Genomic DNA, 22,500 nt, shown 5'->3' with positions numbered 1-22,500 from the left:
TAAGCGACCGACTTATAGGCAAATATAAACCTTGCATCAATTTATCCTTATTTAAAGCCGTATTTTATTCATGTTCAGCGGAGAAAAGTTAGAAATGCTTAAACATTGTTTTCAATCACGACGAGATAATGCTTCACTTGTTTTGCTGTAAAATCAAAGACAGCTTTTACGAGACATTTCAATATCTAGTAATATCTCTATGGAAAATTGCATTTTCTTCAAGCTCGGCTGCGCAATTTCGAAGTATGCACATATAAAGTGATATTTTTGTTCGAAAATATCACTTCTAGCGATTCTTTTATCGCTATTTGACAAAGGTCAAGGACATACTATTATGTGATCAAAGATCTCAAAAATGAAATGATGAAGTGTTTTCCTATAAATGATTAAATGTGAAACCAATTAATGTCTCTCATAATGTCAGAAAATTAGTGACAATTTTTAAAATAACTCAGTCTTTAAGTACCTTGTTTTAACACCGAAAATCAAAATAAAAAAGGGAACAATATCATAAATGAATTAAAGTATACCTTTGTATTGTTGTTATCGGCCGCTCGAGCGGCCGATCTATTTGTGGTTGTGTTAGAATGTGTACATAGGGAAATGAGACGTTATTTTTCTTTGGTTCAATGGAAGAATTCCTTATTGTTAACATACATAAAAAATATGAATATTTTTTATTTTCTGAATACTAAGTCTAAATGGTTGTAATGACGTTTCAGTTTGTTTTTCATTTCTCCTCATTTCCTGTTATTTTATAAAAAGTTGTTATATGAACTGCTCCCCAACATGCAAACTCCATACAGTGTCAATTCTCCGGGACTTCTTTCCCAACGAATAATGAATGGAGTTGTAGCGTAACGTAATACTGAGCTGTCTGGAGCTTGCACAATATGGGAGTGTGTAAAATATTTATAAACACAAAGCGTAATGAGTTTCCGGATATTAATTATAGTGCTAAAATGACATTGGGAAAAAAATTGGAAGTAAATTTTGTTTTCAATACACTACAGTTGCAAATGACAGAATGATAATATTTTCAGCACGTGATACATGTCTATCCCAACGAGCACATCGGCATTATCACGTAACAAAGATCCAGGGTATCAGAAAGTGAAAAGTTTGTATGTCCATTTTGTCAGAAATCATTAAGACATTCATAATTATTAATTTTAGATACTAGTATATGTTAAACTTGTTTCATCAGGTAATAAATAATTTCAAGATGAAATAATCCTGATCTTTATCTATGATTTTCATATCCATGACTTAATTTGATTAATACTAGTAGTTGGAAATCAAAGTATTAAAAAAACCCGCTTACGCGGGTTATGTACTCTTTTTTTTTTTTTTGCAGCGGCTGCAATATTAATTTCCATACTAACAACCAAAGAAAGCATTTTATTGTTTAAAACTTGACCGTGCACTTACAATATTTAGGACTTCATCACACTTTTTTTTTATAGATAATTGCAACTTTTCTTTTTCAAATCAAAGTACCAAATCCCCCATAACAAAGTATCAAATCCCCCATAACAAAGCCTTAATCTTTTCAAAAAAAAAAAAAAAAAAAAAAAAGAGGGTCAATGAAAAGGGTTAATGCTAAGGCTTTTTGTCGAAACAAACTAGTAAAAAAGATGCTGAACAACAATGCAATATTTTTGGTATGTAGGGAATATCTCCGGCATGTGGTAATTGTTTGACTGTAAAATCTTGATTTTTATCTTATTTTTTAGTGTTTTAATGCCTTTGCTAAAGGCTTAGTGAAAGCTCCTATAATCTCAAATCATAATATAAAGTTATATCCTGTTACGGAACACAAAACGATTCTATATCTATTTTTTCATCTGGAAAATTCTCATTAAATTTCAAGTATGTATAAGAACTCAATTGTAAAGGAGATGGGTGAACAAGGCGTGCAGAATGCCTATATCTTCAGATATATAAAAATCATATTCAATTTGTGAATTTAGTACTTAGATTAAAGTTCTCATCATTAAAATTTATTAAATTATTATAAACAGAACTTCTCTGTAGAAAATTTTCTCGACAAAATTATTCTGTAATTAAAAAAAATAATGTGGGATTCGTGGGGGTTCGAACCCTAGCAATAATTTTTTCCTTTGAGACTAACACGCTAACAACTATGCTACACAACTCCTGGTGAATAGTGTCATTTAAATCACCCTTGACTAAATGGACTTAAGTATTTTTCTGAAAGATACGAATATTTTTTCATAAAAGTGTATTTTTAAAGTATAGCGGGTCTTTGCTCCTTGTTTTGGCTAACCAACAAATATATATTTTGCTCAAAGAACGAGGGCGCTTTTGATTGGCATTCGGCAGGAATCAGGGCGCACTTGCAAAGTGAAAACTTTATTGAATTGTCAAATTAAATTTTAACTTTCAATGTATTATGTTCCTATGAAATAGGAAAGGAAAATATTTTCCCTATAGTGTGTTTTGATTTCCTTAAAAATAATTTGAAACATGGCTAGATGAGTCATTTAGTACAAAAATTTACATTTTTAAACACTTTTTTTCCCTAAAAATTTGCTATCTCTGGGTCATCTCTCCACGATTTTAAAAAGACATTTGTCTGCATTTGCATTCAAAGAAACGAACAAACAAGTGTAAAAGATGGAGAGAAGTCCAAGAGACTATAAAAAATGAACTTTTTCAACAACAACAAAAAAAAATGTATAAATGCGTTGCTTCTTTGTCATTTTAAAATTCCATGTTGTTTGTGTAGCGATGATAGCTCAGTAGTATGCGTTACCAGTCCAGCGCACTAAGGTGTTGAGAAGTTTTTGGTTCGATCCTCGCATGGAGCATTTTATTTTTATTTTATTTTTTATATAATCAAGTTGTTTATCAGTTGAATTTTATTTACTGATTTATAAAAGTTTTACAAAAGATAAATTTTGGTTCAGTTGAACGGGGAACGAAAGCAATTTTTCAAACCTAGTGAAACTTCATTTCATATATCATACCCTATTATCTAGTTAATATTTATATGAAGTGTTACCGTGTTATCGTAAATATTAGGATAAGTAGACTAAAATATTTCAAATTTGCAAATTATTTTAATTTAAATCTAAACATTTTCCTTTGTGCGTAACTTTGTAAGGTCTGTACACTAATGGGCAGTCGACCAAATCGTGGACATTTAAACCACAGATGTTGCGTACTCATGATTCCTGCAAATTGCACGCCAAGTACGCCCATCTTCTTTGGGGATAAACTTTCAAAAAAAAAAAATGGAGAGGAGACCCACTCATATCGAAAAATTGTGTCAGAGCATGAGAAAATGATACTTTTTTCCCTCTTTAGTGCGTGTATGCTATTTCATAGGCAAATAATTTTACTCTTTGTGAGATTTTTGCACATTATGGAGAGTTTACGTAAAGTATAGTTAATGTTAGATAAAATATCAAAGAAAATTATGTTATATCTGAAATTTAATTTTTCACCTTCCGTTTGTCGCACTATAGGCATTTTCGCTCGCCTTGTTCGCATATCTTCTTTTAAAAAAGTTATATTGTAAGTTATTGTAATATATATATATATATATATATATATATATATATATATATATATATATATATATATATATATATATATATATACGTCATATTTATTATTTTGGAGGAAATGGTCAAAGAAATGGATAAGACTACCTATAACGAACAAACACACAATCAAATAAATACATCAATGATTTAACAAGTAAATTAAAAATAGATCTTTTTTTTTAAAATACAAAAGAGAATATAGGAATCGATATCATGGTCAACCAATCTCATTATGCTCGATCATTTATATTTTTCATAAAATGTATGATTAGGGGTATAGGCAGATTCAAATAAAAAATACAGATGTCCCTTGTTCAAGTTAGAAATATTGGGTGTAGCAGCAATTGAAATTTTTCTTTCACTACAGTGTGTCTCAAGTAGATTTGCTTTTTTCAGTCTCAAGCATGCACAGCTGAAATATATGATCGAGCATATGTTGATTTTGATATAAAGAGACATCAAAGCTCTGAGTCCCCTTTATTTTGCATGTAAAGTTCTGTACGTGTTAAAGAAGCTATTTCAAGGAACTTAAAACATAGTAACCTTGCAGATGAAAGCCTCAAAAGTTTAATTCTTAGACTACTCAGAGTTCTCTGTCTCTCAAAAGCCTCTCTCTTGGATATTTGTCTAATCTTAGCTGTTGCTGATTTTCTATAAGAATTAACGTTCAATTTTGTTGTTTCATTTTTTATAGTTCATTTAGTATAAGATGCAGTCGCCTGGTCGATAATTATTGGTACAGATATCTTTGAACAGAGAGGTCTGGATTTTATTCACTTGTGTTCTGGACAGAAGATGGGGAAGCAAGCTTAAGGATAAAAGTGTTCGGATTTTATTTTTTCCTTTTGTTTTTTGATGAATTAGAAAAAAAAACGATAAAAATACGTAGGTGAAAATGATTGTTTCTCTATTAATGTAATCGTGTAAAATAATAGTCGCCAAACCTCTTTAGTCGCAGTTTTGTTGTGGTGAACAAATTCACACTGGTGAATGTTATATTTAAGTCTCAGAACACAGAAACATATATATTGTTTTTCACGTATTCCGCAAAATGAATGACTCCGCCGCAGTGGAAAAGATAGATTTTTTAGACTTTTTCGAGGATTATAACTATACTTACGATTATCAGGAAAATTTGGACTGGTTGCCTTTAAATGAACTTGTGCCTTGTGTGACTTTCTACGTCATTATTGGACTGTTGGGGATTTCCGGGAACGCCCTTGTCATCGTGGTCATTTTAGCGTTTCCCAGAATGAGGAACATCACCAGTATGTTCCTAGTCAGTCTGGCGTCTGCAGATTTGTTGCTTGTACTCATCTGCGTCCCAATCAAGGTAATTGTCACCTCTTAATTATATTATGTGTGCTTGATTGGAATAACGAGTTTTTCTGAAATGAAGTATTTCTTCACTGAAGCAGGTTTTTCGTAATTAAGTATGAGGTATGATATATAATGATTGTCAAATGAAATTTTTATTAAAAGTAATTAGGAAGGTAAGTACTTTAGTAGGTAAGGTAGTTAGATAATTAATTTTTGTATTATATCAAAAAGGAAATATGAGATTAGTGTTTTAAACACCCATTATCAAACAACTACCGGTAATAAATGTATATAAACATAAATTTAACTTTACAGATAAAAAAAAATAGGCTCTTTTAATACCAACAAAGTCTTAATTACAAACAGTTCCAAAAAAAAAAGGAAATGTAGCTATTAACACTTAAAGCTGCAGGAGAATTAATTTTCATCTAGGAATTTCTACAAAGACGTGTGTTACGAAAATGTGTCAAGTACACTTCGGTAGGTGTATGGAATTTGCAGTTGGGCGAAAACGGTTGGCCATGCTTCTCACATTTATTTTATTTTTCTCCACTAATTTTTACTTTTTAATTTTTACAGCAGTAAAAATAAAACACTGGTTATTACACTCAAAATTAAATACTACTTTGAAACTCTTGTAAAAATAATTTATTTTGTTTTTCTGAAGTCAAATTACTCAGTGGCCATCAAAAAAAATATTTTAGTATTACGTGCATTTCTAATGTAAAACTACAACACTGGCCAATTTTACTAACGATATTTCGATGTTTACTGAAGTTAAAATGGGCCAATTACAAACCGAAGTATGTTACAAGTAAACCTTTCAAGGACGTTTGAAGAATGGCGTACACAGTGCATTACCGAGAACATACGGGGAAAATAAATAAATAAAATAATAATAAGAATCATTTGTAAGCGTCTAAAACCAACTATCAATGAATGTGTGTACGTCTAACAGCCACACTGTACAGATAATATCGAGGCAAAAAAGTTAACTTTTTGGTAGGTTTCACGCGAGTATAATAAGAGAAGTAAAATGGTTTACTTTAAAATGGTTCTTGAATCGACTTTTAAAAGCTAAAACTATTTTGCTTCATATCTCCTGTACACGAACATTAGAATAGATGATTACATGTATCATATGGTCGTTCAAAGTAACATATTTTTATTTCTCTAGTATTTGTCATTTTTTCCATCTCATTTGGATTTTACTGTGTTAAGTAATGAATGGACAATGTTTTTACTAATTTCATTCGTTTGAAAATAAAATTTATTTAATGATATCGAGATACGTAGCCAATTAATTGGAGAAGGAATTTTAACAAGAACGGTCTATCCTGATTTTTGCAGTCAAGATGATCAGATTTCACTAGGTTACATGGCCTCATGCTGACCATGTTCCGAGCTTATTAAATGGTTACTTTGAAGAGGGATCTGGTGTTTTGGCGAATTAAGCATTTAGAATTACATGTACGTGCAATGTATTTGTAAAATTCCTTCTTTTATGTCTATTTCTCTATGCATTCTGAAATTTCTTGCAAATATTAAAACTAGTATTTTTGTAGCTCATCTCCTCGAAGTCGGGATGAACTTAATATGCTATAACCCCGACATCGCCGTCGCGTTAAAAGTTTTATAGCAGCAAGTCGTTTCCCAAGTAACTACATGAATAAACCCTACCTGGAACAAACTTGCATGGATGATGCATCTAGGGATTCACACTACCAGATTTGCTTCGGATGCAGGGTGTGACCTACATTTTCCGGATGAGTGATCGACCAGGTTAGGGTTTATGGAGCAGCCCAATTCCCAAACGCATTTTAATTAGACGTTCTTTGTCTTCTAAAAATGCATGGATGATGCCTTCAGGGATGCACACTTACAGACATGCTTTTGGTGGTGGATCGAACCTACATTTCCGATGAGCGACCAGGTTAAAGGTTTTGTAGAAAGTCCATTCTCGGGTATCTTAAAGCCCTGTGGTAACTAAACCTAAACCGAAAATGGGTGATGCTATGATGCAACTATGGATGTACACTCCCAGATATATTTTGGATACTGGATCTGACCTACATTTTCCAGATGAATGACCAGATTAAAATCTTTGGATCAGGTTCATTCCCAGGTGCATGTAGCTATAAGCCCTTCAGTGACTAAACTTGCATGGATGATGTATTTATAGATGCAAACTACTAAACTTGCTTCGGATGCTCGATATAACTTACATTTTCTTGATGATTTAACAAGTACAAGTTTTTGAAGCAAGTCCATTTCCAAGTAAATATAAGCCCTATGATTACCAAAGATCAGCGAACAAGGCTTGTAAAATGCCTATAGCTTCAAATGTATTCAATATGAGTATTTTATGGCAAAATTCTAATCATTGGTATATGTATGAAATTAGACAATCAGAGCTTTTCAGTGGAAGTTAAGCAAAAACATACTATGAAAATATGCTTTGAAAAGCAATTTAAAGAAAAATGGAGCAAAGAGCCACTTGTATAGAAAAATTATGTTATAGAGTGAAGGAATGCTCATTTTTGTCTTCTTCGGTGTGTGCATGCTAATACATTGATGAATATTTTTAACACTGAGATGAATGCAAATTATGGAGATTTTAACATTAAATACATAAATGTTACTGAAATATCAAAGAACATTGTGCTCAAGTTTATAATTTTTCACTTTCTTAGTTATCGAACGATAGGCATTTTCACGGCTATTTCGCCCATTTTCCAAGGACGACTGATGCGTTAAGGGATGCACACTACCAGAATTGCTTCAGATGCTGGATGCTAAATTTTCTGGATAGGTATTTTTGGAGCTGTAGCTATAAGCTCAGTGACAACTTAAGCTTGATTAGATGATGCATCTGGGGATGTACAATAACAGAATTGCTTTGGATTGTGGATGTGGTCTACATTTTCCGGATGATTGAACAGGTTAAAGTTTTTGGAGCAGGTCCTTACCTACGAACTATAAATCCTACGCAGACCAAACTTGCATGGATGTTGCATCTTGATTAAAATTGATATGCTGAGACTCGAGGTGAGCTTGCCTACTGTATGTTTTCAAATGAATTTCATGGAACGAAACAATACAACGCATTTTTTAGCGACATTCAAACCATTTACATGTAGTTTGAACCATATATTCTTGAATATTACTTGATTTAATTTTGATCAGTAACAAACACTTTTTTCTTATCATTGTAGCCCGCACTGGTTCTATAGAATACACACAGTCCTTCTCTTTATCCCCTGCTTTGTTATTAAATATCTCCTTATGCTTTGTTATTTAATATCTCCTTTTGAATATTTCAAGATATCTTTTTTACAACCACACTCAAAAAGAGTAACTGATAAAACATCCACAATGATAATTTAATATTACCATCATTCTGGTAAAGCCATTACTTTAGATAGACTTTACCATGAAACAATTACCTTGAATTGATTTCAGGGGCCATTAATTAAGCACGTAGAAGACCTATAATTGAAAAATATCAAATGGAAGATTGATGATGAAGTAAACTGCATTCAGTTTAGACATTGCTTCATGTGAGAAAATGTATTTAAAAAAATCCGCAAACCCTCTGTCAAACTGCTTTGGAAGCAAGGCAAAGGTTTTCAGATGATGACTTACAGTGCTAGAATCTTCTTTTCAAGAAATTATGAATTCACATTGCGAAACCTACATGTATGAAGTGAACATCCAAGGATGCCCCCCCCCCCCCCCCCCCCGAGAGAGATCGAGAGATCCCAAAGGCGCAAATATATATTTTCACGAATAAGGATTATTATTGAATCATTACATTGGCAACTGTACCCTTTTCTGACATTCCTTACCATGTTAAATCGCTATAAAGCAGTTTTGTACTTGACAAAAATTACAAAAAGGACAGCGTTTGGACAAATAAAAGGGATTTTAATTGTGGCTATTTCTGCATGCAAGTAAGAACAACTTGACAGGCGAGCTATGTGGCCTCTATACCTGATTTTACATGTACATTGTACTTGTAATTGCTGGGCAGTGACTGAAGACTAGTGGCTTCTTTTCTATTATAAAAGATGCATGTATCTGTTAAAAGTCTGACGTGTACCAAAGCCCCTTTTCCCCTCAGTTAATTAAGACAGAATGAACTTTAAATCGTGCCAATCAGAATAAAAAAGAGACGGCTTTTCTTTTTCTCCCCGGGAACAGATTTGATTTTTATAAAAGCTAATGATTATTGTTCATTATAGGCAATTACTGTCTGTATCTCTTCAGTTAGTTCCTAACGTGAACAAAATTGCTGGAGGCTATATAATTTTAGTCAAAAAAGATGATTTTGTGAAGATATTTTAAAATTACTAAAGTAGCACGTCGGATTACATAGTGAGAATAACCTTGGAGATATGGCACGGATTGACCAGGTGAAAACTCTCCTCCCACGGGGTTTTTATGAAACCGTGACACCTTTGTACCGACGATGATATCGAGCAATTTGAATTTTACGACATATTTCTATGAAAAGCCATTATAGATTTAATGAGAAAAGGCCTGTCATTCATTTGACGTGTCCATCGAGTTTTCTGTCAGTGACGAGGTCGAGTAATCAAAACATGGCTATATAAATATTTCTTTTGTTACATAAAGACGCAAATCATGAATGAAGTTACAATGTATATCCATAATAAAACTTTGAAAAAAATGTTTTCATTTGCACATATTTACTGAAAGAAAAGCACAAATGAAATAAGTTCATATATAGGAGTTATACGCCTCAACATCATTAGTCAGTCGAACAATAACTTTTCTATCAAAAAATCTTGCATTAATGTACAATGAAAATACAAAAGATACCAGCATTGCAGTTGAAGTCACCTCTAATGATCTTTTAAATGTTGTAAAGTACATGATTATCGATAATATACAATTTAAAAAAAAAACGGTGAATGCTTCCACAAATTGTCTATGAAAACCCTGCTTGAGGTCGGTAAAAACTTTTTTTCGACTATTAATATTTTAGTATGTAAAGATTCATTACATAGGTGAATTTGACTTCAGACATAACCATAAAAGTCCTCTTCAGTAAATTCAGTAGTGTTTGGGAAAATGTTATCTAAGGTATAATAACTTTTTTTTCTCTAAATCTAGTTCTAATTTCTTAAATGATACTAACATTTTTTTGGTGTGTGTTGTTCCCTAAAAAACAACAACATAAAATACGGGTGAAAAGTTTTGAAAACCAGTACGTTGGTAAAACAGTTCATGTATATACTGTCCTCATGAGCGTACTTAGTGGTTACCATCTTCATTAGCCAAGTGTTCGATTGAATCCTTTCAAGGAATTCAAATCGAACACTTATCTAGCTAAGATGATCACGAGTGGTCACTTGATGAGAAAGGCATCCAAAGGTGTAATTTTGCTTGTTTTGTGCTTAAAATCTTAACGATCCAGTGTATTCCGGAAGCAAGTAAATTTTAGTAAATTCCATGCAAGTAACTATCTTAATTGTGTATTAATATTCAATTCACACCTCCGATTAAGATAATCGCTTACATAATATCCTATTCGATTTATCAGAAATCGAACAACTACATCATTTAAGATCTTTTAAAGCAAATATTTAAACTGTTGTCATAAAAATTTGAAATTAAATGAAAGAAATAATAAAAAAAAGAAACTAGTAAAATTTTCATAGTGTTTAAAGAAAATGCAGGTGTGTTTGATATTGATGGTAGGTTTTTCGCACTTGTAAAATACACCAACTAGAAAAAAATTCAAAAATGTCAGTGACTGCTTATGAATTGATCATCTAGGGATATCGATTAAATGTTTTCCATTAAAATAAGGATTTAATATGAAAGCTTTTCAGTTATTCATCAATAGTTTATTGATCATCTACAATATAGAGAATTTAAAATTCTCGGACCAAAGCAATGAAAAGTGTCAAGAAACAGAGGGAATATAACTAATAAAGAAATATGATTCAGTATTCTTCTAAAAGCATGATGAATTTTTCTTTCATATTTTGGGAAAAGGTCAATACATGCATCTTCGCAAGTCAAGGGTTTTTGATCCGCTCCACTACTTAGAAGGAGTGAGGAATGGAGCGGATCTGAAACCGTTAATTAGCAGGAACGTAGCTGTCAATTATTTCGGAATAAGTAAAACCAGAAGAAGCAGTATTTATTGTAGTGCTCTTAGTTTGGAAGTAATTACTGAGGTCGAGCTTGTGAACTTGCGTGAAAAACAGAGTTGCTATTCTTTTTTCCCCCTGTAAATATTTGGTTTTGGTCGTTAATTTTCATCAATGGAAGCTGAATTGGAATAGGATGTGACCCTCCTCCATTTTTTATTTAATACATATTTGATTAATTTCTGATAAAAACAAGTACCGCCAACAAAGATTCAAGTTGGTCTTTACCACCAACACGCCCCTCCTTTGACGTAGGATTTTGGTATTGTACCCATTTCACACAACCCCTCCCCCATATGAAAGGTCTTATGTTTTGTTAAAACCTTCTTTATTTAAACGATGAATATCATTTAATATTCATAAAATACTTGTAACATTTTCGTACATTTTATTCTAGTATGTCTTCCTTTTCAAATAGCATTACCCATCATTCAGATTAAAATAAGAGTATGATTTGCTAAACTTCAACAATAGTGAACAACGAAAAGATCTGAATTTGATAGGTCTATCAATATTTCATTTTCACAATTCTAAACCGTTTCAACGAGCACCAAGCCCGGGGTTTAGTTTACAGTTCTTCACACAGTCTTCAATATTTCGGTGTCAGAAGCAAAATGACAAAATTAACCACTACATTTAGAATAATGGAATTCTGGAATGTTGTAGGCATATCAGATTGAATGTTTGAACAAACACAACATCCAGCGTATATTTTCTATCAAAAAGCATAAAAGAAATTTAAATAAATTATATCAGTAGCGATTTTTCTACAAAATGTTTTAAAGTGTTTTTTTGCAAATGAAAGGGTGCAAAATAGTGTTGTTTATCTTTTTAAAGACTTTACACTTGAAGGAAAATTATTGGAAACCGATATCTTCGCTTTGGCTTATTTTAAATTAATTTCGAACTACCGTTGTCTAATGTTTCAAAATATGCACATTGCCATTATGTCCATAACTGTTCAAAAATAGACGTCATTTTCGGTAATTTAATGTCATCTGTTGGGTGTTTACTCAGCCAGAAGCTGTCGGAATAGAGTACCATTTACTGAACTTTCGTCATCTGGGCGTTTGTCATCTAATTTAGTAATATGGATTATAGATAGATAAAAAATGTACTCAGTTATCTTAAAAAATAAATGAGGAAAATTATTGTAATTACATTGTGTTCGATCAGTAGAATTTATGATCACGTGTAATGATGCTTAACTAATTGATTGATTTTCTTTCCAATGGAAAACCTCCTCTGATTAAAAGAGAGCCATCTTCCGCTCATGCCATTCTGTGACTTATACATCTGAAATAAATTCTATATTCAACTAAAGACCATTAAATATTTACATTTACTAAACGAAAATTCTTTAATATACATTGTAACAAGCATATCATATATATAAAAATGAAAAATATACTCGTATATTTTAATTATTTTTTGAAGTAAAATTCTAGGAGCGCTCTTTTTCTTTTTATAAATGAAACTGTTAAACATCGTCAGTTGGTATTTTAATGTTTTCACGGTATCCTAATGACAGTTTTTCAACCATTAGGAAAGAATTATTATCATTGATACTTCTTGTAGAATGAAACATTTCACCGTTACATAACTATTTTATCTTAGTTTTCTGTCCAATATTTGTCTATTCCGGAGATCTTATCCCCCTAACAAGAAAATTATTTGTTTTTGTAAAAAAAAAAAAAAAAAAAAAAAAAAAAAAAAAAAAGGTTCCCTTTCCGGGAAACCTGTGTTACTTGGTGTATTTTATTTATAACAATTGTCTTAAAACGTTGTCGAAGCTAATTTGAAATGTCTGATAAAAGATAAAAACAGATTCTAATTTCCCAAATGTATATTATACGCCAGGAGTGTGTTATCTAGAGGTTTATGGGGAAAATCCAACTGGATGAAGTATTACAATTGACAATATATCTATGATATATTTTCCATAATCTATACTTATAAATTAACAAATTTTGCAAATAAACTCCGAAACGGGTGCACCAGAGTTCTTAATTACTCCTCTAACAATGCACTATATACAAGATGATGTCCGTAAACTATATTTAGATTTCACTCGCATAGTAAGTATCGTACATTAAATTAAAAGTATACTTTCATACTCTATAAACAGCCATGAAATAGCAAAAACGTGAGTACGGTGGCGTTTCCGGTTGGCGGATCTAAGTTACTGGCAATTTTTAATGAAACTGACAACAAGCAATCGTTTATTTATTTCATAAAACGTCATCACTGAATTATTCAATCAAAACTTTATTTAAATGATATAAAAGAAATAAGTTATGATAACCGATTAAAAAGGGAAATGTGCAAACTATTTTCGTCATTCACCGATCTTAATATTGACGGAAGCTTCTAGAACATCATAAAGCATCAAGCCCGATGTTAAAAAGAAAAAAACGAGGCGATTATAGCTGCATGAACATAAAAAAAGCTTTTGTGTGAATGGTCATTGAAATAATGGTAAATCATTGATAACACTATAAGTTCTGAATATATTTAAATATCGAAAAACTATAATTACATATATGTTGTAAGTTTTCTTAATAAATTTATCGGTAAAATTTGTATATATATTCCTTACTGAGAGGATCGTAACGAACGATTTGTATTTCGTAATAAACTTGCTTACATAAAAAAAGAAAATTAATAAATAAGGTAATGTTCAAATACAATTAAAGGTATAAAATTTCGTGCTTTAATCAACACATTTCAGTTTTTTTCTCTCTGCTATTTCATTGGGCGTTAAAAGCTAATTTTACATAGGTACTTGGTTCTTGGTTTATAAATATGTTTGTACCGTAATACTGATATGTAAAAAAAAAAAAGGTAAAGTACATATTTTACATATCAATAAGGTACATACATATTTATAAATCAAGACCCAAGTACCTGTGAATTTTTACTCCCCCCCCCCCCCCAATCAATTTATCAGTAAAATGTGCATATTCGCTACTTTTATCCTTGACGGAAATGAAATAAAGGCATCTGAAGTAAAATATCCATAACATAGTATAACAGGTTCCACAATAAACGTCAATTAATGAAATTGTTATTTTTTCAAGCTTTTACAAAAAGGGGAGGGGGGGGGGGTGGAGACGTACATCTACTTCTTGCTTCATTTGAACAAAGTATTTCTTCCTGCTATACGCCTGTAGGCTGTCAGTAGAAACTACAATATATTTTCTGACAGTAGTGGTTTAAATTCAATTCCCCGCGCTTGCGCGGGATTTCATCTAGTATTGCTAATTGAAACATGCTGTTTTGAAAAAAAAGCATTTGTTTTACATTAAATGAGCTCTATTTTAGATTTTATCCTCACAAACCCATTAAACTTTGTCCCATTCTTCGCAGTCACTTAGGTTGATGTAAGTATAATGTTAGAAGCAACTAGGGGCAAGGCTGAATCGTTTATATTATATGATATTATTTTATATTAAACCAGAGATCTAATCAATAAATACTCTATAATCATGTGATAAATACAAGTCTAAAACACCCGACATCAGAACAATTCAAGTACACAGTACACTGGGCCAGTAACATTACAATAAAATATACAATAGATTATTACATTAAAATTGCATTATGAAACTTTAATTACAATCATGAAACATTACTACAATTGACTTATTCTTTGATAACAAATATTTCAAATATTACGAACTCCTTTCATAGCCTTACAATTTGTATAAATAGAAAAAGATACTTTACTTTTTTTATGTCTCTCACAATATGTACACATTGCTTTAAAATCACCAAGCAAGATCTTTTTTGAAAAAAAAAAATGATTGAAGTTGCCTCATGCATTATTCCTTCTTATTGACTCAAGGTCAACTCTCAAGAAATGCATAGTTGACCTTGATCCTGGGAGGTGCAGGACTCAAGGTCAAAGTTCAAAGCATCAAAGCAGTTAGAGGTTTAGAAGTCAAACTTTCAAATGTCATGTTTCCATAAATTATATTGGAGAAGCCGCTCGTTACGCTTCTAATTTGTCAGCCATGCCAGATGGTTGTTCCTGAAATATATGTTAGAATATAGGACAAGCACCACCAAATGTTTTCCCATAGACTTCCATACAAAGTTGAGCCCCTGTCACTGATTCATTTATTGAATTTTGGGCAAACGATTTCTTGCCATGAAAGTTCGAGATCTTGCAAAACAAAACATGCCAGAAAAAATATACCGTGCCGCGACACTTTTACTTTCAAATTCTATTTGTTTACAACTAGGTGCGTTCACCACCAAATGAAAATCTCTAACCAAAGTGCACCTTTTTACCTGTATCTTCTATATATCTCAAAGAAGCCTAAGTCTTGATATGAGATTATATCACCTTTATTTCACTTGTCAAATACATAACTAGTCTTTTCTCTTAATGACCAATCACGAGCCAGGTATTATTTTCTTCTCCGCACAACTTCGGGTGTCCAAAAGCGCCCATGTATATGATTATGTAGGTGTTTTCCAAAATGCAGTATCCATTTTCAATAATGGATACGAAAAATTGAAGGAGTGGGTGAGTTTGGGGCTGAAAAAAATTCAAGATTTGTAATTAAACTTGAATAAATAGCACCATCCTTACTGTTGCAGTGATTGAACGTAAAAGGACGATTAACTTGGGTGTTCATGATTTGTATTATATATACAAGTACCCAAGGGGAGTAACTGGTTACTAGCTCAGAAGGAAAACTCTATTTGCATCATTTCAATAACAGCACCCTATTCTTTCATACATAGGGCAATATACAGAATTATCTCAGAGATTGCAAATGCACACAAAATATATTTGTTACATGATTTATTGGCGATTAAGGCACAGCTGATATACAATACAACCAACATTTACAAAGCAAATCACAAATGTGGGTTGCATACAACTAGCGAGCCCAAAAGAGTATGAACATTATCAGAATATCTTACAGGTGACTTTGATTCTGGGAATGACAAGACTCATGGTCAGAGTTCTTGAAACAAATACATAGTTGACTTTGATACTGGGAGGTGCAGGACTCAAGGTAACACTTTAAGGTGCAGAGACTAAGGTCAAAGTTTCAAATGTCATGTTTCCACAAAAATTATTTTGATAAAGCCGCTCGTTACGCCATAAGACTCCAACTGTATGTGGTTTGCCCAAAGCACTTACGACTGGGATATCTGCCACTAAAATGAAAATGGGTGGGGGCTTAGAGCGGCGTCCTTGTAGCCGTGAGCCGCCTAGGCAAAACGAGTCATTTAGATTGAGGGTATTTCATAACGGAGACCTTGTTATTTATCCTATCTTGATATTTGATTCCACAGATTACACAAAGAGCAAAATCCACGAACCATCAAAAATGGCCTCATTCCAAAAATTAACGTGTCTTTTAATATAGATAGTGTAGACTTTTAGCTTTTCATAACCGTTTTTCTTTTTTTCGATATCTTTTATACTTTTTTAAAGGGAGATCTTGCAGTATGGCAGTGTTTTGATGGAAAAATGTAATAGGAACGTCATTTTTTGTAATATAACGTCACGTCAAATGGCGATAGAAATGACTATCGGATTATAATGTACCGATATATGAACACAGGACTTGAAATTAAATAATTGGGAATAGACATTTATCTTATCAACATCATAGTCAATTTATGATTATATTAAAAAGCAGATAAAGATATTCATTTTATATACATATGTACATGTACCAGTCAATTCCCCACCTAAGAATAAACAGAGTATATAAGAAGTATTACGTGATATGTTGTTCAAAATATGTCTTTACTGCAAGGAATTAATAAAGACAGAAATGTGTGCTTATACTCATTTTGAATGTTTTTATACAAAGAGAGTACATGTGACTTTTAGATAAATTCTTAGCTATATTGCTAACGCATTTTAGAAACCATCACATGTTCTAATCGTCAGATGTGCCTATCGGCGCATCATATAACAATTTTTTTTACATGTGGGATAGAAGTGTGTTGTCCACTTACCCAATAAATATAATACCCCCTCTTGAATCGATGCTTTAAAATTTGTGTAAAACACGAGGAAATACATGTATAAATTATGATAGTTTGTGGCCATGATAGTTCTTTCACACGCAATGACTTTTTTTCTTTTTTCAACAAGAGCACACTCGTTACGGATAAATACTTTCATTGGAAAACATTTCTCGAATAGTTATTGTTACTTTTCTGTTTTAATATTTTGCCGTAACGAATGTGCCCTATGTGTAAATCACGATTAACTGTGCAATTTTCGGCATTTTCCCGGAAAACCTCGAACCATGGTGAGGTTTAGAATTTAGTTTGACATCATTAACATCCGGTTTCGACGGAATTGTTACACGTGTGAAATGTGTCAATGTTCTAGGGTGCAAATTACCAAAAACATTTATTCTAAAGCCCTCTTTAATTTTTTCATATTTGCTAGGCCATATAAGGCATATTGTGGGTCGAGTTCTTTTGGAAAGAAATTGTCGCTGGTCAGAGATATCAGGAAATTAGATTTTTGAACCACCAACTTCACACATCCTACTCACTATGAAGGAAATGCGTTTTATTGCTTTTCTTCACAAAAAAAAGTTGGGACTGGTGTCTTCATGGTGTCTCCATTGTTGAAGTTGGTGTATAGGATGCTTGCACGGTTGACTTGGGGAGTAAACAATAACTGAGACCAATAAGGTGAGTAAGACTCTTGTTTGTTTGATTGAGGGGGTGCAGACCAGCAAAACGAGTCCAAGAGTATTAAATTAGTATGGGACAATTCCCAATAAATTTAAAATCGAAACACGTGTACCCAAATGTGTGCGATTGTTTTTGTGCTTTGGTTGTAAACCTTAGGAAGATGTTGTGGAGCCTGTACACTGGTTGTGAAGTCTGTACAGAGTTGAGGAGCTGGTTGTAGAACTTTAAGAGGTTGTTGTGGATCCTCTACAGCTGGTTGTGAGGCTTGTACAGGTGGTTGAGGAATTGGTTGTAGAACCTTAAGAGGACAACGCTTCTTCGCATTTCTGTAGGGCGCTCTTGTGGATACGGTTCCTTCCGTTGTCCGACATATACGGGCATGATTTTCCTGATTGTTGCAATGCTTGAACGGAAAAGCTTGAATTGAATTAATTGCACTAAATTACTGTTGCAGTGATTGAACGGAAAAGGACGATTAATAACTGGCTACATGTACTAGCTAGGAAGGACAAATATGTCAGTCTACATTCCTTTGATATCAACATCCTACTCCTATACATATAGGTTATAGATGCAGAATTAATGTCCATTTTCAAATACATTTTAATGCAGAATATCAGCATACTTTACTTCTTTAAATTGATCATCATTCTCTAATATGATTCATGGCAATCAGTTGGCTCAGGATAAAGATTTTAAATTTGTAAGGAGAACATAAAACCTCTACTGGTAGAGCACAATAGAAATACTGGTTCTCTATTAACATCACCAAAATTATCTTACAGTGGCTGCAACGTTATTGTTGACAAACCAATCGTGTAGAATCGTTCGTGTAACGTGCGTGATCGTTCGTGTAACGTGCGAGATCGTGCGTGTATCAGACTCAATCGTTTGCGGTTTTAATCGTGCGTGATCGTGCGTTAAGAAACGTGTAAATTTCGTTTTGTAAGATTTTATCGGAATGTTATATGCTATACAAGCAATTCGCAATCCAAATAAAATAAATGAAGCTCGATTTACATAACTGAAAGCAGAACGAACTAATTATCGCTTGGAAATAAGCAATATACATGTAGTAAGTCGTACAATATTGTGTTCTCGTCAAGGTGGCAGAGGATAGTTTCGGATTAAGTACCGTCAAAAATTAGAAAAAATAGAGGAACCTAAGGTTTGAATGTATATTATAGGTAATTTTATTGCTAGAATATTTTATGTGTGCATTTGGAGGGAATTGGTGGCCTTGTATATTTTATTGATATATGACACTTTAGTGTCACTACTACTGTTTATGGGATATGGACTAGAAATACGAAACTAAGATCAAAAATCACTCTTCCGGTATTTCACCAGAAAAGCAGGGTGGGTTCATAGGATGAATTGTAGCTTGAAAACGAGGTGGTTGAGCCATTATCTCTTGCTGTTCAATGGTATGTACAAGTGTTGGTCTGCAATTCGTGTGGTAGCTTAGGGCATTAGCACGGGCCTGGAAGCAGTTGCGGATCCGGCGAAATAGTGAAAATAGGCTTAATTTACATGAAATTTTGAGATTGTCCCTGTGCCATCATTAGGGCTCATTGTGTAAGTTGTACATGTTTTATTCCTAAAAGCTTCAAATTCCTCAAGGGACTAGACCATATTATTATTACATGTAGAGAGAATTTAAAATTTTCCAATGCACATTTTAAAAGCAGCTCAATATTAAGGAAACCGTCAGTCAAACGTTTTGATTGCCAAAAAAAAAACTATCCTCTGCCACCTTCAAGAATACATCAATTTTTAGAAATATGAATTTTAATCTGATTTTTCTATAAATAGGTTTATTGGTGTATGTCAATTTAAAAAATCACTGTGTTTCTTCCATTTAAAATCTGTACAATTGGGTATATTCACTAAAATGCAAGGGGGGTTACTCTTTTCCAGCATACATTTTCAAAGACTTTGAACCATCAGCATAATAAATCATAAAAGATTCAGGCATTTCTTTGCAGAGAATGAATTATTTGTTTGAATTTGATACTTTGGGTATTGTCGCATAATTATAATCAACTTTTGCTTTAAGTAATTAATTCTAATTAAAATTAAAGTGTATTAATTAGTGCGATATCATTGAAATTACATAAATTTGCTAGTTTTTCAACTCAGTTTACTAAATGGAATTATTTTGAAAATAAAAATCTGTCAGTATACTTAAATGTCACTACACCTAGCCATATGTAGTACAAAAAAAACCTTTATGCTTTATTTTTCCAAATTAGTCCCATTCTATAATTGATGTTTACATGAAAAATGACCCCCCCCCCCCTTCAATATCTTTATTTATCTATATCTAAATGTGACAGAATCTGAATTTTTCAGTGGTTTCCTATGGAATGTATTTTTTTCTTTGAATAAGAATAAAACAAAGAGTGTATATTGCATATTTAATGAATTTATATCAATATGATGTACATTTTCATGTAATTGTTGAATTCTGCTAAGCCCATGTAATCTGCCCACAATTGCCCAGGAAGAACAGAATGGTCACTTTTAATATTGAGGAGAATTAAATGTATGTATTTGATTACTCAAATTTGTTGAAAGTGAATATTAAACACAGAAAGAGTGCAGTTAGGAAAATCAGATTTTTTGAGTGCATTTTCAATATGCTGAAGTAATGGCTGGAGGGGTAGGGTGTATAACTGCCATTTCCAGGACACTTCTTCTTCAGCATGTAATGCAAGAGGGGTTTTTGCATTTCATAATAAATATCCTGAAAGTTGAATGGGGTTTTAACTTTGCAAAGAAGCTATAGATATGTAAAACCAAGGAAAAAGGAGATAAAATGGAATTTCACAGAACATGAAAAAAAGGGGAGTATGTGATACATGTGAGTACATTTCATCAAGATGTGCACTTTTTATTTGACTTTTTGCATATAATTGTATTTGAAATAGATTAAAATTACCATTTAACACTTTTTTGATAGTAAATTGATCCTTTTGAATTGCAAGAATTGCTTCTTTTTTGTGTGTAACAAAGAATATGGGTTTAAGGTGGTTGACCAATAAATGGTGGGGTTTCTAATTTGGCCCTAACTTTTTTATTTTTCAATGAATCTAGACAAATTTGGTTTATTTTTACTCAGAATTACATGTTCTTTTTGAATTGAGCAAGTTTTATTTCTTGCAAGACAAACTTTGAAAGTTAAAGGTGGCAGAGGATAGTTTCGGATTAAGTACCGTCAAAAATTAGAAAAAATAGAGGAACCTAAGGTTTGAATGTATATTATAGGTAATTTTATTGCTAGAATATTTTATGTGTGCATTTGGAGGGAATTGGTGGCCTTGTATATTTTATTGATATATGACACTTTAGTGTCACTACTACTGTTTATGGGACATGGACTAGAAATACGAAACTAAGATCAAAAATCACTCTTCCGGTATTTCACCAGAAAAGCAGGGTGGGTTCATAGGATGAATTGTAGCTTGAAAACGAGGTGGTTGAGCCATTATCTCTTGCTGTTCAATGGTATGTACAAGTGTTGGTCTGCAATTCGTGTGGTAGCTTAGGGCATTAGCACGGGCCTGGAAGCAGTTGCGGATCCGGCGAAATAGTGAAAATAGGCTTAATTTACATGAAATTTTGAGATTGTCCCTGTGCCATCATTAGGGCTCATTGTGTAAGTTGTACATGTTTTATTCCTAAAAGCTTCAAATTCCTCAAGGGACTAGACCATATTATTATTACATGTAGAGAGAATTTAAAATTTTCCAATGCACATTTTAAAAGCAGCTCAATATTAAGGAAACCGTCAGTCAAACGTTTTGATTGCTAAAAAAAACTATCCTCTGCCACCCAAATAGCGTGATTTTTTGTGATAAACCGTACTTAGATGTTTAAGGATTTTTTTTCTCTGATGTTAATTATGTTTACTGCTAATTATGGTGACGATATATTTAAAATCAATTGATCAAAAATAGATATTTTTACAAATAAATAAATAAACAATTCTCAGTGCTTACATAAATATTTAGTCGGCGAATGTACATGTACACGACATGATTGCCGGTGTTTCGTTTATTAGTGTTTTATCTGGAGCTTACTTTTAATTATTTTTATAATTTCTGCAAATAAATGATTTGTAAAATAATTGTTGATTTTAGAGATTCACAAATAGAAACATGAATATAACTTATAATTTAATTCATTTTCATGCCAATAGGCATTTTGTTTTTCAAACTTATCCCTTTCTGCATCTTATGAAATCCAATTCAATCAAAACTCATGGTCCATCTACATGTACATCTTCTGATAGAAGGGTGAAAAAAAAATCAGTTTTCTTAAGTCGGAGAATTACGTAAATAATTATTTGTAATCTAAAATAATTAATAAGTCTTACATGTATTTAGTTCCAGAAATATCCATTTCTTTTTTTTTCTTTTTTTTTCAAAGTCGATAAAATAATATCAATACATGTAATTATTTGAAATCTAAAATAAGTACTAAGCCTTATTTCGTTTTGAAAATATCCATTCCTAAAGAATTTGAACTATTTTGCGTGAAGAATCGTGCGTTTGCGTTAGCAATCGTGTAAGATCGTGTAACGTGTAGAATCGTGTGCGTGAAGGATCGTTCGTGTAACAGATTTTATTGTGCGGAATCGTTCGTGTAACGTGATCGTTCGTGTAAGTTGTCAACAATAACGTTGCAGCCACTGTAATATTGGTAGGGTATATACATTGTACTATTTG

At 32.5% G+C, this 22,500-nt stretch overlaps 1 protein-coding gene across 1 annotated transcript in view; it reads left to right on the top strand.

The window, feature by feature from the left end:
• The first annotated feature begins 4,481 nt into the window (after positions 1–4,481).
• Positions 4,482–22,500, top strand: part of LOC133179059 (allatostatin-A receptor-like) — a 39,990-nt gene continuing 21,971 nt past the window's right edge. Inside the window, exon 1 of the mRNA XM_061313754.1 lies at positions 4,482–4,908. Within this exon, the coding sequence (XP_061169738.1) occupies positions 4,627–4,908 (282 nt within the window). The 5' untranslated portion in view covers positions 4,482–4,626. The remainder of the gene's footprint in view (positions 4,909–22,500) is intronic.

This window comes from Saccostrea echinata, unplaced genomic scaffold, assembly GCF_033153115.1.
Source record: "Saccostrea echinata isolate AGI-Se365-2 ecotype Australia unplaced genomic scaffold, CSIRO_AGI_Sech_v1 ptg000004l, whole genome shotgun sequence".
Taxonomy (NCBI): domain Eukaryota; kingdom Metazoa; phylum Mollusca; class Bivalvia; order Ostreida; family Ostreidae; genus Saccostrea; species Saccostrea echinata.
This window is presented reverse-complemented; position numbering and strand designations above follow the sequence as displayed.